We start from the raw sequence: 17447 nt of genomic DNA, 5'->3' as shown, positions 1-17447 counted from the left end.
TAAGATACAACTATGATTGCCATAGTGTAAAGAATTTTGCACATACATTTAACTTGTTTCAAATATGTAAGTTATTTTAAAAAACAAGTGGAATATGTGCTGTTCATTTATTGTCAAATTTATTGCCAACAAGTCACAGACACCTACTGTAGAAGAATCCTTAGCCCAACAAATCCATATCTTTACTTTAATGTATATTACTAAAAAGTAAGTTCCTGACAACCTTGTTCCTTTCCAGGATGAGCCCATTGACTCATCTGTTCACTTGTTTGATTCAGGATGATGATGTTTGCATTCTATTTCACACCCTTTTCAATATCTTCCACCTTTTCTTCACTGGTCTTTGCATGAGCTTTTCCAGGCAGACATGTGGAACCTCTTCATACATCCTTCTCCACCTTCTGGCTGTTTTATCTCCTGTTGGTATTTGGTTTCCACAGGTTGTCATTCTTCCATCTCTTCACTGTTTTTGAGTAGAATGTGCACCATTTTTTTTCAGGACCCTTTATTCATTTAGTAGGATTCCACTAGGTGGCTAGTATTGCCTCTCAGGTATACTTGTATATTTACCCAAACTTTTAATTGAGCCAGGATAATGGAAAACACTCATACAATCTGCTCTTGCTCTATAAGTACCCACTGTGAGATGGGGTGTTTCACAAGACCACTTGAGGTTTCTTCGTGGTATCTCTTCATTTCTGTTTCTTTATGTGTGTGTATATTACATTTCAATTGACTATCATGACGAAGTCTGCACCAGAGCAGTGTATCTGCCTATTTCTCTGGCTAGCACTTGCTTGCTTTCCAGAAATAGGGTTTTGCTCTCTCCCATTGCATTGACACCAACAAAAGACCTTCGAAAACATACTCACCTCTGCTGACACTTTAGCTATTTCTCAATTTCCAGGGTTTCCACTTGTTGCCCATCTAAGCATTGAAAACGCTTGCTCCAGTCTTTATATACCTTGATTGACTGCCCTTGGCAAATTCTAATTTGCAAATTTCTCCACCAACTTCAATGCACAGAGCATTTGGTACAGGTTTCTATAAACAGAAGTGTTGTGATTATTTACATAATTTACATTGCGACTTTGGACATAGTTGGTGTGACTATGGTTATATTTTCATTTATATTTATAAATGAATTAATTAAAAAAAAAAACATGACTGTTATTAATTCCCAAATTAATGTTTCTGTTACGGAGGCCAACCAGACCTCTTTTTTTTTTCCACCTCTGCTATCTGATGTTTGTCAACAGCCAGGGAAGGGGACACCCTTAGTCAAGGCTGTCTATGATGTAATGTGTTGCAAGATGGAGACATACATATATGTGGACCAAAGGTGTCACTCTGGGGGTTGTTAGGTGGTTTTTGCAAATGACTCAGGATCAGCCGGAGGGAATTTAGACTCGCTTTTTTTGGCTCCCTCTTTTACTCCTTTTTCAGTTGGTTACTTGGTTTTGTGAGGTTTTGGGGGTCTCTCCTACTGCATTTGACTTTACTCCTTCCTTGTTGGTGGAAAGGATGGCTAGTGACTACTTGGTTTTTCCTCTTGCCCCTCATATTGCTGTTCACCCTGGGAGACTTGATGCTCAGTTACGTGACAGGATAGCTATGCCTTGTCCTCCCCCCCCCCCCCCCACACGTTTATCCAAAAAGCATGCTTTGGCTTTTCACCCCCAGGAGGATGTATGTTTACATTCTCAATGGATGGAACCCCTCTTGGACTTGTGTGGTTCTAGATTGAAACCTGTGATCACTTTGAACAGATCACAGCTTTCTGGGATTTGTCTTACTTTCACTACTGTCCTAAGATATTTATCTTCGATCCAACTTTTGTTGGAAGCTTATCAATGTTCCCTTCAGCAATTTGAGGATGAATTGCTGATGTCTACTTCAGTTAGATTGTCTTCTTCAGTTCTTTCTCTGGTTTCTTGGCTGGTTTGTTATTGGGATTTACTGGGTAGAGATGCCATGTTAGAAAATATTTGTTTACCATCTTCTGCCCTCAGGGAGTTATGGGAATCTCCTTTTCTATGACCCATGTGGATTGCCACAGTTCCAGAGACATTGGAATCACGAATTAATTCAGCTTCTTCTTTATCATCATTAGCTTCTCGCTTTTCTAGTGCTAATTTAGGAGTGTCAGTTCGTAGTGTTTCCTGACCTCCTCCTTTGTTTCCCAAGTCTATTGGTTACCATAATAGTCTGTCTGTATTGTCGAGGATCTTTGACTCGGACAGACCAACGGCATCGGTGACTATCCAGTGGGTGGGGGAGCAGTGGGAGCATGATTACATCAATTTCTGGACATCTGTCTCTCATCATATCAGTCTTTTAGCATGTCATTTTCCAGGAGTGATGAATTTAATTGCAGATCACTTGTCTCGACCCATCCAGATTCTTCTGACAGAATGGATGCTACTTCATGAGGTTTTTGAGTGGATTTACTCTCAGTTCAGGTCTCCAGTGATCAATGCCTTTACAATTGGAATTCTCAACTGCAGTTGTTTTGGTCTCCGATACCTCATCCTCAGGCATTGGCAGTAGATGCATTCAGTCAGGACTGGACAAGTTTGCATCTGTATGCTTTCCCCCAATTTGGCTATTGTCTCGGGTTCTGACTATGGCTCATTCCATGCCTTGTTGAGTTCTCTTAGTTGCACCATATTGGCCAGCTCAAATGTTGTTTCCACTTCTTCTATATCTCCAGAAATGTCCACCTCTACCTCTTCCACATTGGTAGTTTCTGTTGAGACAACCTCGATCAGACATTTTCCACCCAGATGCTTGGAAACTCAATCTTCATGCTTGGAAGTTATGCCATCCTTTTCCGACACAGTATTATTACTGGTATTTTAAAAGGAATTTAAACCCTCTTCACCCTAAAGTATCTACCATATCCCATTTTCTGACTTTTGTATTTGAAAGGGGTCTTGCTTCGTCTATAGTAGCTTTGTATAAGACATCCTTATCTGCTATTTTTGAATATTTTTGAATCCTCAGTACTATCAGGTTTACTCAAATCTTTTAATATTTTTTGACCCAAATGATGTTTCAATTACCTAAATGTGATTTTACAGTTATTTTGCAAACATTGTCTCATTCTCCCATTGAGCCCTTAGCTTCATGTTCTTTGTTTCACCTTTCTCTTAAATTGTATTTTTTGTTGTTCTCGGCTTGTGGACATTTGCAATCCATGTGCATCCGACTCTTTATCATTCCACATTTGTCCTGCTTTACCCTGAGAGGTATTTTCTTCCAAAGACTCTGGCAGCTAGGGAAGGGAAAAGATCCTTCTCACCAATTCATTTGCCAGTCATTTCTCACCTTTATAACATCTCCAATTTAGATTGTTTGTTATGTCCTGTTAGGAACCTCAAGTGTTATATGGCTCATACTAACTCATATCGAGCCCCAACCCCACTACAAATATTGGCTGTCAGACAGCTTGTGTGAAAGTACTCGGATGGCAGTATACCTATTTTGTCCATCCTTGTGACACAATTATGGTTTCTTTGCTTCTTCCATTTTCATATATAGATGATACAAGATGTGGTCTCCCAAAGGTGTGCTCCTTTGGAGCTCCTGCCACATACCATGGGCTTCCTTTGGAAACTTTCTAAAGGGAGCTCATCTAGGTAATTTTTGCAAGGGTACCCCACATCTCAATGCGAGATTCTAACTAGTCTGTGTGAGAGGTGAGTAGTTGTTTCAGAAGTTAACATTTTCCTTACCTGAAAATGTATTTTTGATAGATTCTCACCTCTATAGGCATTACCGTGCATCTTCCTCATTTTCTGATGCACACATCTTCATTGCTTTGTCAATGAATGAGGATTCATGAGTGCAAAATGTAGGGAGAGTCACTGCATATAGAGGTGAGTCATACTCCCAATGGTGGAGCATTCTACTGCATGATGATGTAATTATGAAGTAGTGCAAATTCACATAATTTTATGTGAGATTAGGTGGGAATTTCACAATGCTGATGACTTGCAAATCTCTTTGGCAGAATGTGCAAAAGAGCTAAGGAAGACAGCTGTTCTGTGTAAAGAGATCACTACCTATCAGAAATATACGATAAAATAAGGAAGATGTTAACTTCATGTATGTTTTCAGAAGATACAGTGCCTCAGGATGAAAAATTTACTAGCGAGGAAACCAGTACTCTGATCTTTTAAATGTTCTAGCTGTAGTTCTCTGTTATGCATCCCAGAAAGCCCTTGAAATTCCATTCTTGAAATTGATAATGGAATTTCCAGGGCTTGAAAGTGCTTGCAAAAGTACTTTAAAATATTATAATAGCAGAATATATCGTATATCTAAAACATGTTGCGAAGTTGAGCACGATAAATAAAATCTTTCTTTTCTTTAAAGTCTACATTCATATGTTTAACAAATAATAATTTTATATTTCTGTGGAATCCAATTGATTTTGATGTAGGTTTTAGCTTCTAAAAAAAATGCTTGAAAAACATTCTGAGAGTGCTTAGAAAGTCCTTCAAAAGTGCTTGAAATTAATCTGAGAAATTCAGTAGGAACCATGCTGTTAATTAAAAACAGACAACTCAGAAATAATATTTTAGGGTAAAGTAAAACACTGATGAAACAGTTGTATAGTTCATTTCTGATATTAATTGTTTTGGTTTATAATAAACTTCATTAAATTAGAATTTGATAAAATCAGTAGCAAGTTCTTTACATGTTTGGGAGGTTGTTTTGTAAGATCATCTGAAAATATGGGAATGTAGTTTTAAGTTACTAAATTATTGGTGTTATGAGCTTAAAATATGTTTTGTTGTTTGTTTAGTCTGAGCTGAGTACCTGTCAGAATGAACTACAACAGCAAAAGGAACAAAGTACTCACCACCGTAAAAGGGTTATAGAATTGTTAACCAATTTGATGAAAGATCTTGGTGAGATAGGATCAGTTGTTGGAGGAAATGGTGCTGAGATGAAAGTAAGAAAAACAAAACTTTATACCATTGTTTGATAATATGCAAATTAAAAAACACTGTGAATTTAAATTTTCAATAATATAATATTTTATAATGCCACCTGGGTTGTATTTATTTTCTATTTATATAATAGTGTTATATCAAAATATTCAAAATCCAAAGGTACACAAGTGGTAAAATACCCTTGTAAATTTTGTATTTTGTAATAAGTACTGAAATATAGTACAAGTAACATGTCATATTGATTTTTTGAATATATGTGTTGTATTATGTATTATGGTACTGAATATAAATTCAAACTACATAGAAATACACATACACACATGTATGTATACCTTTAAAGATAACTCAACAGCAATGTTAAATGTAAATGTAAAAGCAGCATATTTATATATTTTATAAACTTAAATTCCACTCATACAATTGAAAAAATTACTTTCTTGACAAATAAGAAGTATACAAAGAATATTTAGGTACAAATTACAGAGCCTCCCAGTGACACAGTGGTATGGCTGCGGACTTATACTGCTAGAAACCGGGTTTCGATACCCGTGGTGGGCAGAGCACAGATAGCCCTTTGTGCAGCTTTGTGCTTAATAACAAACAAACAAAACAAATTACAGACTGAGAACAGTAATATGTATCTGAGCAAGAAGGATATTTGCAGCAGTAGCACCCTATACAGTGATGGGTGAATTTTCTTTTGTCAGCTTTGCATTAACCCTCTCTGCCTGGGCATCATTTACTGTGCATGTCACAAGGTTATAGTGACTTAGATTCAAAATTTTATTAAACTACCTTTTGTTTATGTTATACAAATTAGTATAGCATAAAATCATTGATAGTTCTCTCTTACTTTTCTATTATATATATATATATATTACATATAACCAATAGAAAGTCAAGGTTTTCATCTATCAAATGATGTATTGTATAACATTGTGTTCTGAACAGATAATCATCATTTTTCACTCAGAGTAGGAACATCGTTTCCATGGGAAAGCTAACGATTAGATTAAATTAATTTGTAATGGCTCTTGTCGCATAGTTAGAATGCCAGGAAAATTTTGAGAGGTAAGTGAATTTCTTTACTTTTTGTTTGATATTAGTTTATATTCTTTGGTGTATTATTTAATTAAATAAATATTATTAAGTGCATTCCTATCTATTGTATAAAAAATTAGGGTTAACTCTCTTCGAAACCCAACAGCAAGAAAAATGAAGATTAGGTAAGTACTATATTTCGTGTTTTTAATATTTATTCTTTATTATTGTAAAAGTAACTAAAATCTAAAAATATGGATCTTTTTAAGTTATTTAAGACTAGATTAGGTAAAATAAGTAATAATAATAATAATATAATTAAAATGGTTTACAAGGCACGCACACGAGTAGCTCGTGGGTAATGTAAAATCCATTGTCTACACCACTCTGTGTCGGGTCTTTCTGATGGCTCCATTCTGGCTAGCTCAATCTTGGTTCCCACTATTTCTCCCTCTTCATTTGTCATCAGTATTACCTCTTCCTCTCTCCCTTTCCCTCATTCAGTGGTGCTTCATCCATCCGACCCCACTCTCCAGCTTCACAAGTGGCTCTTGTCTGGTTCCTTGCGAGAGGTTCTGGACTTTCCTCATGGGTAGCATTTTTTCTTTCCCACTCCCTCCACCATTCTTCTATGTCAGTGTACCAGCGTACGTGCATATTGGTCTCTTCATTGGAGTTTCATCTTTTCCTCACCTTTCCAAATTTTTTACATGCTTTTTTGGCAATGACTTTTCTGTTTTGATCATTGCTGGTTATAGAGTTGTGTTATTTTATATTTTTAATATTTTCCATTTTTTGCTATGTCCTTTTCTCTTCCGTTATTTCCCTCCTATTTCGATCCTTTTGTCACAACCAACATCCTTACTGGATTGGGATCTTAATGTTGTCCTCCATGCTTTTTTCTTTATTCCATTCAAACCATTGGCTTCCTATTCCATATATAACTTATCCTTAAAAACCTTTTTCCTTGTCCTGTTGGTTTATGGGTATTGACAGTCGAATATGTTTGCCCTCAGTGTCTCTTGCATTCTTTACCACAAAACTTACATTCTCCTTTATGTTGATTGTACCTTCCTCCTTAAAATCTCTGGTGCTCATGAAGTTGCCTTCACTCCTATTTTTCTTTCTTTGACTTCCCATCAATATTTCTGTACTGATCCTGACCATCTCATGTGTCCGGTTCATGTTCCCAATTGTTTGTTTACTGGAATCATTTAATTTCCTGTGACCATTCTCTTATTACCCTGACTGGCTGGATTAGGCAACATATCTCTTATTCCTCCTTGTCTCCTGACTCCTGTCACCTTTTCTAGGTCTCTTCACATCAAATTTGCCATCTGACCATGTCTTTGGCTGCTTATCTTCGTTGTCCTTTGGAGGAGATTATCCAGGGTGGCATGTGGACCACTCCTAATTTCAAGGTCATAGGAGGACCACTTGTTGGATGCTGATGTGATAATTTGTTTTTATAATATATATATTTATTTCCTTTCCTTAGATTTGAACCCAATACCTGTCATGTGCCACACAAGAACTTTGCCAACTGAGCTAAAGGGTCAATCTCTTGTGCTTGCTAGTGAATCACTTTTTAACAACTGAGAGTACTACAACAGCATATATAGCTTACTGTGCAGTTTTATACGTAATAAACAAGTATTTGCATTTTTCTTGAGATGATAAAGATTATTATTTCATAACAAATGTTTTTACAACATTATGAAACTAATAATCAAAGTTAGAGAAATTTTATTATAAGTTGCAGTGGTTAAAAATAGTTATTATGAGAGGAGCAATAATTTTTTATAATTTGACAGCTTTCAACAGATGTAAGTGGAAAAATTGAAGAAGAATTTACTGTTGCTCGCTTGTATGTCAGCAAAATGAAGTCTGAAGTAAAGGCGTTAACTCAGGTAGGGAACTCAAAACCTTTATCTGTGTTATGACAGTACTAAAATCCTCTGTGTAGAAAAAATGTAATTTTAAATGTTATAGGTAAAAGTATAAAATTATTACTTTTTTTATATTCTTTGATTCTGATACATCCACCAGTATTGCAGTATTGAAAAGGCCTTGCAGGTTTTGAATTGTCAATTTTCATTTCAGGTAGAAGTGATTCCTCATGAAAAAATGCTCATTCCAATGTAGTTTTACATGCTGAAACTTTGAGGGGATTGAAAGTTGTTCAGCTGGACATTTCATTCATTCACTTACTTGGATATGTTTTTGATTCAAATACCAGAATTATGAAGGTGCTGAATAAACTTCTTGAAGATAATACCCAAAATAAATACAATCATTTATAAAGAAACAATAAAATACCAACACAGTAGCAACATCTTTTAAGTGTTACTACAATTAGCACTGAAGAGTATTAGAGTGCAAAAGGCTTTTCTGTGTGAGGGAAGATAAAATTATCTATCTCAATGGTAGTGCTTTCTAAAGGATATTGAAGTGATTAATATGAGATATCTTAGTGTGAGTCTCATGATTTAATAGCTATCTTTCACACAATCATTACTGTATTTTATAAAGAGAAATGGTATCATTAGGCTGTAAGCTGGTTCTTTTTTTTTTTTTATAATATTCTATGCTTGTATTCTTTCATTAAGAAAAACACTTTGTTAAAAATATACTCGCTATTAGTAAAAAGAGCTCATTTGATAATAAATGTTTCAAGAGTAAGGAAACACTTGGTAATACATAAACACATATCATGAACACTTGGTAAGCAATACAAATATACCCTGCTTAGGGAAACAGTTAACAGTACAGGTACCATAAGTATTAAAGAAAACACTGACTAGAGTTCCATTTTTATTTTTTTAACACGTGGGAGAATAGGTGGGGAATAGAAGGGGACTGAAGTAAGAAAAACTGTTGTTCAATTAACATTAGTAGATGCAAAGCATTATCACATTCTATTCCATCATTGGAAGTTTAATCTTATGTTTTGTCCATTCCAGGTTTTTGTGAACTTTAACTCTTAGTAATTAGATTAATTTTGGTATCATGTAAAATATAAATACAAGTTCATGACAAGTTATTACTGCAACTGATTAAAAAGAAAAGATGAAACTGTGATATTTTACAAATTTTATTTGACATCATCATGCAATGATAAAATCATTTCTTTGTTACATCAGTGAATAATCATGAAGAATGAAAATGTTACCGTATCTTTATAAAGTGTATTAATATGCTAGTTTATTGTTTATTGCTTGCTGATAGCGTTGTGGCCAGTTGGAAACCTTCCAGTTTGAAAGTAACAAAAAGGTTGAAGAAAATGAGAAAGAGCTTGCCGAATGTCGGTTGCTAATTAGTCAGGTGAGAATATTACATTTTTTGGTTGAGCCTTTAGTCAGATGAGTATATTACTTCTTTTCTCTAGGACCAGATATGTTCTAGTTGCTATCATGCCAGGCTCTGGATTGAAAAGGAGCTTAAAGTACAGATTGCAGGGACGTAAAGGATACATAAGAAACAATAAAATGAAATATACAGCTTTAGCAAAAAATGTACAGACACTACTACATACAATTCTATGGGACAAAACTATAATCTTAGCTCAACCTCATAATATTATAGCTTCAAATATCTGAGAATCAATTGAAATAATACAATTAACCACAAATATGAAATTGAGATGAAAGGCCATCAACTCAGTTGGTATATGGAATGACAAACGGTAGTGAATGATTTATGTAAATCACTCTGAAACATAATACCTCATGACATACAGAAAGTATAGGTGTTAAATTGTCTTGTAAATAAATCCTGAAGATGACATAGAAGGTGTCAAAATATGTAGAATGTCTTTAAGTGGAAGCTATTGATGGCTATAATAAACTTGTAATTGTTTAAATGTAAAACATTGCATTTTACCTATTTATTTTCTTTTAAACATCAAACAAGTGCTGACCATTCATACTTAGAACTCTGAATTAGGCATGTGAAATTAGTGCATTGAAGAATTGTAGAAGATCTTTTTCATGTGTGTAGTATGAGGCCAAAGTGAAGTCCCTTCAGGAATCTATGCGGGATGTGGAAAGTAAGAGGCGGACCTTAGAGGAAGCTGTAGATCAGATGAATGAAGAATGTGCTAAGCTGAAAGCAGCTGGTAAGGCCTTTATTTATATTGGAAAATTTTGAGTTTTATGCATATGATTCTACAATTAATTAAAAGAGCTAAGACATTTTTTGTAATTGTTTTATTTTCATCTTTTCATCTGCATCTTGATTTTTCTTTTTTTTTTCTTTCTATGTGTATCATTAATATTATGGGAGAATTGAATAGTGAATAAAGCATCAAATTATAAGCATTTCTGTACAGTTTGATACTCAGCAATATTAGTTATATTTTTACTAATCAAGCATTTATTAATTTTTATATTTTCTATATTAAGGATTTTTTCTTTTGCATCAATGTATCTCAGTGACTGTATTAAAGTAGATCACACAGTTTTATTCATAGTTGTCTGTAGGATGTTAATTTGCTTTTTATTCTTTGATACGTAACACTGTTGAGTTAAACTTTGTTTTTTTGTTGAACATTAAAATTTTCCCTTGTTTAAGTGGTGATTGTAACTTGTAGCAAATTAGTGTATTAATAAAAGATACATACCATACAAAATGAACTGTTGTTCAGTAGAGATTAATTTTATAAAAAGTATTTTACTAGGAACATTCCTCATTCCATGAGAATCTGAGTTAGAGCTTGAACAGCTAGCAATGATCAAATGCTTATGAAAATACATTTCTTTTGAAATTAAATGACATAAATGAGATTAAACCTATTTCAGATACAAATATTCTAGTTGAGATCAGGGATACTTAGAACGTACTGGTTGCAGCTGATAGGCATGTCTATCTTAAATAACACCATGGCATTTTTTTTAAAGATCCTTTTTCTTTCAACTTGGATCTAAAAAAAAAATAAACATTAATTGACATAGAATTACATGGTTCAAGACAAAGGTGGTTGAAATACAGTTTTGTATCTGTAGTTATAGGAACAGAAAGTTAGCATTCAAATCTTTGCACATGTATGCAACTGTGGTAAGGTTGACACATATATTTTCTCATTGACACATTAGATTTAGTTATAATGATCTTTTTATTGATGTATTTGTTTGTTAGTTATAAAAAGTACAAAAATCAGGATTATCTTCCTCAGAAACATTTTACTAGGCTGCTGTACTTCATCAAAAACTTGCAATAAAATTCTAACAGCCTCATTAATCTGTAAAAACTTTGATGTTAACTCTAGACCTGTTATCACAGCAGGTTTTCTGAAACTGAAAATATTTTAGTTTCATTCATGACAGTTCAGTGAAATATTTCTCTCAAAAGTGTTTACAATTCTGTAAGTATATTTAAGAGAATAACATTTTGAAACTCTACTGTAATAATAAAATGTTAAGCAAACTTCATGATTCATGTTACATTCCCAGTGTCAGCATTTTTAAGTCTGAACTGATCAGTTATTGTGTATTGCAGAAACTGTCATTAATAGCAAGGTTATCTGACTGATTGATTACACAATGCATTTTAATCTGTGTAGATATGAATGTAAGAAAAGTGTACTTAATTAGCTATAAACTTAGCAGGTTGATTTTAATTTTGATTTAAGTAGATGGCTTGATCCGATGACTGGAAGTTAATATTATTTGTTTTATAAAGTTTACATATTGTAATATCATTCCAGTGTTTTTAATATTAGAAATAAATACAGAACATCTGTATTAGATGTGGTAAAATTCAGCACAAATTAATTGTTATTGTATGTTATTTTTTAAGTACACTACAGATACTTTTCTTTAGATGGATAGAACTAATTATTTGATGGAATATGAATATTTTTAACAGCTTCTAGTGTATCCAAATAAATAGTAAACAAAAAAAGTTAAAAATAAATAAATGTAAATAATCAAAATAAAACTGAAAATGATTAAAATGAGTTAATATATTTTCAGTTGCGTTCATTTTTGTGACTTAGTGTATTTTTTCAGTTTTAGTTACATATATTTATTCATTTTTATTTAAATCATTTTCAGTTCTGTTTTTATTTACTTTATTTACACTTACTAGTTTATATTTACATTTAGTATTTTTTAACTTATTGTGATTTTCTTGATATCAAATAGATAGTTCTATTCCTCTGAAGAAGGCCTTCATCCAAAACTTAATGTACTTGAAAATAATATTACAATTCATTTGTGCTGAATTTTCAGTATGAGAATTTTCTTAAAGTGAGTATTCAGCAAAATACTTCATTATTTGATCTATAGTAGTTGGCTATTTTTACATAGTTGTGTGTTATTGTATGAAAATATCATAAATATGTAATAATGCTTTATTTTTGTCAGTATGATAGTACAGTTCATCTAGAATATATATTTCACCCACTGTACTATAAGTATGGTTAGGAAAATTGTCTGTATGTGTAATTAATGCTATAACAATGTGAAACTTTGATATTTTATCATAATGCGGGAATAAAATGTCCAGTATGATAATAGTAAATAGAAAATCTGCTTCAAATGCTGTGAGAATGACAAATAACTTTGTAAACATAGATTTCTAAAAGGTGAAACATTTCTTATAATTACAATATTTGCTTATTTTGCAAAATAAGAAAGCTAAAGCAGCTGTATCAAACCTTTTAAAAGTATTCCATAAACATTGAATTGCAGTGATTTTTTTTTTTTTGCCTATATAAATTATAAAATTATAAATGCTCCAAGTTTGTATTTTAGTAACTCAAAGATACAGCTTGATTTTTCGTAATAACATTTTCTTTATATTCTGCAGAAGAAATGCATATTGTAACATCCATGGAAAAGGAAAAGGAGAAAGACAGTGCTGAAAAAATGAAAATTGCTTTAGAGCAACAAATAGAAAAACACAGAGAGTCACATCAGAAACAGCTTTCCACACTAAGAAATGAATTGTCAGAAAAACAAGATCAAATTAGTGAATTAAAAGAGTGGGTGTTTTTTTGGTCTTCGGAGTACCATTTTAAAGTTTTTATTTGTTGAACAGTGCATATTTCACTAATCTTATTATTAAATTGTTTTAGTTAGTTTAAATGGATCACTGTATATTCATATATTAGTATTAACTTTTCTACCATCTTTATAAAGTTGTAAACTATCTCAGAATATTACCTAGTTGCATATTCTGTATTTAGTTTTGCCTAACATTTTCAATGGTAATTGGGGGGGGGATTAAAAAATATCTTCCTACAGTAGATGTAATTATTATATCACTTGCTGAAAAAAGTTGATTAGCTTTCAAAAAAGGCAGTATTAAAGTTCTTCCCAAGATTTATATTTTCCTCCATTCATAACCATTTGTTATGAAGATGTAGATAAGATCCAAAATAAACATCCCAATTAGTATATATTTTGAAAATTGTTTGTGATGAAGAAAATATAGGATAAAAATATGTTCTAAAAATGGAGATTTTTTGTATGAGGCAAAGGAAGTAATATTGTTTTAGGTTTGTGGTGGTTTGTATGAATTACATTAGATAATTTAATTGTAGATTGATTAGTGTTAAACATAAAAAATCTTGTTATTGAAATTAGATGCTTGTTTGAATATATTGTGTTGCTTTTATGTGGCTAATGTTATTTCTATATTTTATTACTACTTCCAGTATGAACCAGAAGCTCTCATTAGCACAAGAACAGCTGCAAAAAGAGTATGAGAAGTTGAAAATGGAGGAGCAAGACAAAAATAGAAAACTTCAGGAACTAACGTAAGGATTTTCTCTTAAAAATGAAAGCAAAAAAACATAAATCACTGTATTAATACAGAGACAAATGTTTCGAAAAATTGACATAAGGATTTTTCTTCAGATGGAAACCTTAAATATTAGGTCATCAAGAAATTAATGTTGCATTTTGTAACACTTTCATTAACCACCCCCAAAAAAGGTACATCACGTATAATAGTTAAATGAACCGCCTAAACGTCATGCTAGTGTAGCCTGTATAATGTGTAAAATTTAGTATACTCTAATCCCTTATAGCAATGCCACATGACAAGACACACATTCGGGATGTAATGATGTTTGAATACAAGAAGGGAAACAATGCCTCTGTAGCCACAAAGAATATCAAAGAAGTTTATGGAAATATTTTGAAAGTTCATAAGTGTCAACGATGCTTCAGCAAATTTCATTCAGTTGACTTTAGCCTTCAAAACTATGATGGAAGGGGCTGACATGTTGGAATTGATATTGATGCTCTGAAGATGCTTGTTGAGTCTAATCCAAGGCAACACATTCAGGAAATGGCCCTGAAATTGCATGACTCTCGTGAAACAACATGTAAACATCTAAGGAATATGGGACAAACTCCTTAAAGAAGGTGTTTGGGTGCCTCACGAACACTCTTATGATCATCGTTTCTGGTGTGTGAATGTTTCTTAGTCTCGTTGGGCACGCAATGTGCATGAAACATTTTTGGATAAACAAATATAGCTAATAAAAACGAAAAAAGGGTCTTGTAGATTAATTTACTCTATTCCCGTCTGTGGCTGTTGAGGATTTCCCCTTATTTTTTCATTAAATTGTTAAATGTACCTTTTAGTGAACTCTGGTACTATTCTTACTGTAATAGCAGTTTTAATTATGTTTTGTATTTCTTCAGTTTACTGAATGATCGTCAGGACCAAGCTCGCCAAGATTTAAAAGGACTGGAAGAGACAGTGGTATGTATCATGTGTGGATTAAAATTTCATGTTTTATTTTATGTATAGCTATTTACAGGATGTTAAAGCTTTCTATATAAAAACATTTAGTGGGAATAAATATTTTGGTATAGCAACAATGAGTTGAAGTGAAATCTAAAAATTTTGTTATTTCAATACTGGAGGTGTTGCACACACATAACTCTCTTATATATAGCTATTGGCATTGTTGTATGGAATATATATACTAAGTTTTGATTAAGTTATTTTAACTCTCTCAACACAGGCTTGGTCAACTTGACTGACCACCTAGCCTCTTTGTACTCGATCAAAGTCTTTATACATTTAATACTTCTAACTTTCAATATAGTGTGTAAATCTTCACAAAATGTGGCAGTCTTTTAGTTCATATATTGTCTTTCACATACAAAAAATCATTTTTTAGTGAATTATTTTTAATAAGATAAAGATTTGTCCATTAATATATTGAGTATTTGTTTTGAATTGTCCATGTGCAAAGTAATTTTCATGTTAAAATTAAAAATACGTTTTCTAATCTCAAATTTCCTTTGTGTAATCCCCAAAACCTCCTAAATGCATTTTAAACGTTTTTTTCAGTGAAATTTTATAGTTTATGTATTATTTTCTTTACCCCATCTCAAAATGGCATTGGTCAATTCAATTTACCTTGTAACGAACCAAAAAAAAAATCTAAATAAACCTAAGTTACTTTTTTTTCTTTCTGGAATGATTTCAAATTGTAACATGAAACTACATTCATTTATCCTAAGTAGCTCTAAGTTTGTAACAGTATAGATCTATTTATAATTAAATTTTATTGTTTTATTGCCCTTTGAACCATGTCTACCTACTATTCGTGCCATTATAAGTTGTAAATCACTCTGGGAATGTGCAGCTCATATTACGCTATCGAATTACATTATTTCACGAACTGCTTCTGTGCATACCTCGTGAACCATTTTAATTATATTATCATTATTACTTATTTTACCTAATCTAGTCTTAAATAACTTAAAAAAATCCATATTTTAGATTTTATTTATTTTTATAAGAATAAATAAAGAATTAATATGAAAAACAAGAAATAAAGTACTTACCCAATCTTCATTTTTTTGCTCTCGGGTTAATTTTTATTTAATTAAATAATGCACCAAGGTATATAGACTAATAACATGCAAAAAGTAGACAAATTCACTTACCTCTCAAAATTTTCCTGGCTTTCTAACTATGCAACAGGAGTCATTACAAATTCATTTAAGCTAGTCGTTAACTTTCCCACAGGATCGAATACTGTACTGTAAATTTATGATATTCTGTTCAGAATACAACCTTATACAATACGTCATTTGGTGAATGAAAACCTTGACTTTCTATTGGTTATAGGTAATATATAGTAAAATGTAAGAGAGAACTATCAACAAATTGTGAAAGAGAGGATGTGACAGGTGGGTGTGGTATGAGGGGGCTGATTTTCTATTTGATAGCTCTCTAACAATACAAAATTGAAGGCTATTAAATTAGAATTTGTTTGAGCAATAAGGATTTTACAGAGAGTATTTTACATTTAATTTCGTTCTTGGTGGTGGATAAAATAGGGATGATGACATGCTAAGACAAAATGTGTCACATGGGGCACACTAGTGGAAATTCAGAATTTTTTAAAATATTGCACTGTAGAATTAAGAACTTAAAACTTGTATATAGTATTAAAATATGGATTATTAACTAAGATTTTATGCTATTCTAATTGGTATAACATAAACAAAAAGTACTTTAATAAAACTTTGAATGTAAGGCACTGAAACCTTGTGTCATGCACAGTAAAGGATACCCGGGGCGATAGGATTAAAAGACAAAATTATGAATTGGTCATATTACGAAGTAAAAATACAAATTATTTCAGTTATTACATTAATTGACTTAAAAGAAGCTATCTGATTTATAAAATGCGAAAATATAGTGTTCAAATGTAAAATGTTACACATGGGAAAATATTTCACATTTTGGAATACCAAAAAAACATTGGAGAATTTTAATACAAAGTGTCACAAGGAATTATTTTTGTTGTTTTCAGTTCATTGAAACAGATCCAAGCTTATGAGTTTTAAAACACTATGCTTACTGTCTAGTAGGAGTTTTGGGCATGTGTTTGATGCTTAGATGTACTGAGCCTTTCTTTTGTATTTGATTAGGCAAAAGAACTCCAGACTCTTCACAACTTAAGGAGGTTATTCGTTCAGGATTTGCAGAGTCGGGTAAAGAAATCTGTTGCTGGTGAAGAGAGTGAAGATGCAGGTGGCAGTCCTGCACAAAAGCAGAAAATTGCTTTTTTGGAGAATAATTTAGATCAGTTGACTAAAGTCCATAAGCAGGTATGGAGTATTAATTCACATCATAGTTTTAAGTTTTAATTCTGATATCTCTCCACGATTTATTACTTCTAATTTTGATTTTACTTAAAAGATTATAAGCACTAGTTATGACATTACTTAACACACATTAATCCTAACATCACAGTTTAATTTACATAACTGGTAACTTTGATAAAATCATCTTAACCCTATGTAACCCAGATGGATTCCACTTTGAGGAAAAAATTATACAAAATAAGTTTGTAGTCATTCTACCACACATAAACAAAAAATGTCAGAGATGAAATTTATTCAGTAAGAGTTTTATTATTTAATTTTATATATATATATATATATATATATATATATATAT

At 32.3% G+C, this 17447-nt stretch overlaps 1 protein-coding gene across 3 annotated transcripts in view; it reads left to right on the top strand.

The window, feature by feature from the left end:
- LOC106473410 (kinesin heavy chain-like) overlaps nucleotides 1–17447 on the top strand; it is a 113044-nt gene that overhangs the window by 77314 nt on the left and 18283 nt on the right. For all 3 annotated transcript variants that reach the window (XR_002608989.1, XM_013934125.2, XM_022379848.1), the window contains 8 exons: nucleotides 4814–4963; nucleotides 7820–7915; nucleotides 9234–9329; nucleotides 10005–10122; nucleotides 12816–12990; nucleotides 13666–13767; nucleotides 14663–14723; nucleotides 16916–17095. Coding sequence is in view for 2 of the 3 variants with exons in the window: in XM_013934125.2 (XP_013789579.2) it covers nucleotides 4814–4963; nucleotides 7820–7915; nucleotides 9234–9329; nucleotides 10005–10122; nucleotides 12816–12990; nucleotides 13666–13767; nucleotides 14663–14723; nucleotides 16916–17095 (978 nt within the window). In the remaining variant the exon portion in view is untranslated. The remainder of the gene's footprint in view (nucleotides 1–4813; nucleotides 4964–7819; nucleotides 7916–9233; nucleotides 9330–10004; nucleotides 10123–12815; nucleotides 12991–13665; nucleotides 13768–14662; nucleotides 14724–16915; nucleotides 17096–17447) is intronic.

The sequence above is a fragment of the Limulus polyphemus genome, unplaced genomic scaffold, assembly GCF_000517525.1.
Source record: "Limulus polyphemus unplaced genomic scaffold, Limulus_polyphemus-2.1.2 Scaffold5, whole genome shotgun sequence".
Classification (NCBI taxonomy): Eukaryota; Metazoa; Arthropoda; class Merostomata; order Xiphosura; family Limulidae; genus Limulus; species Limulus polyphemus.
This window is presented reverse-complemented; position numbering and strand designations above follow the sequence as displayed.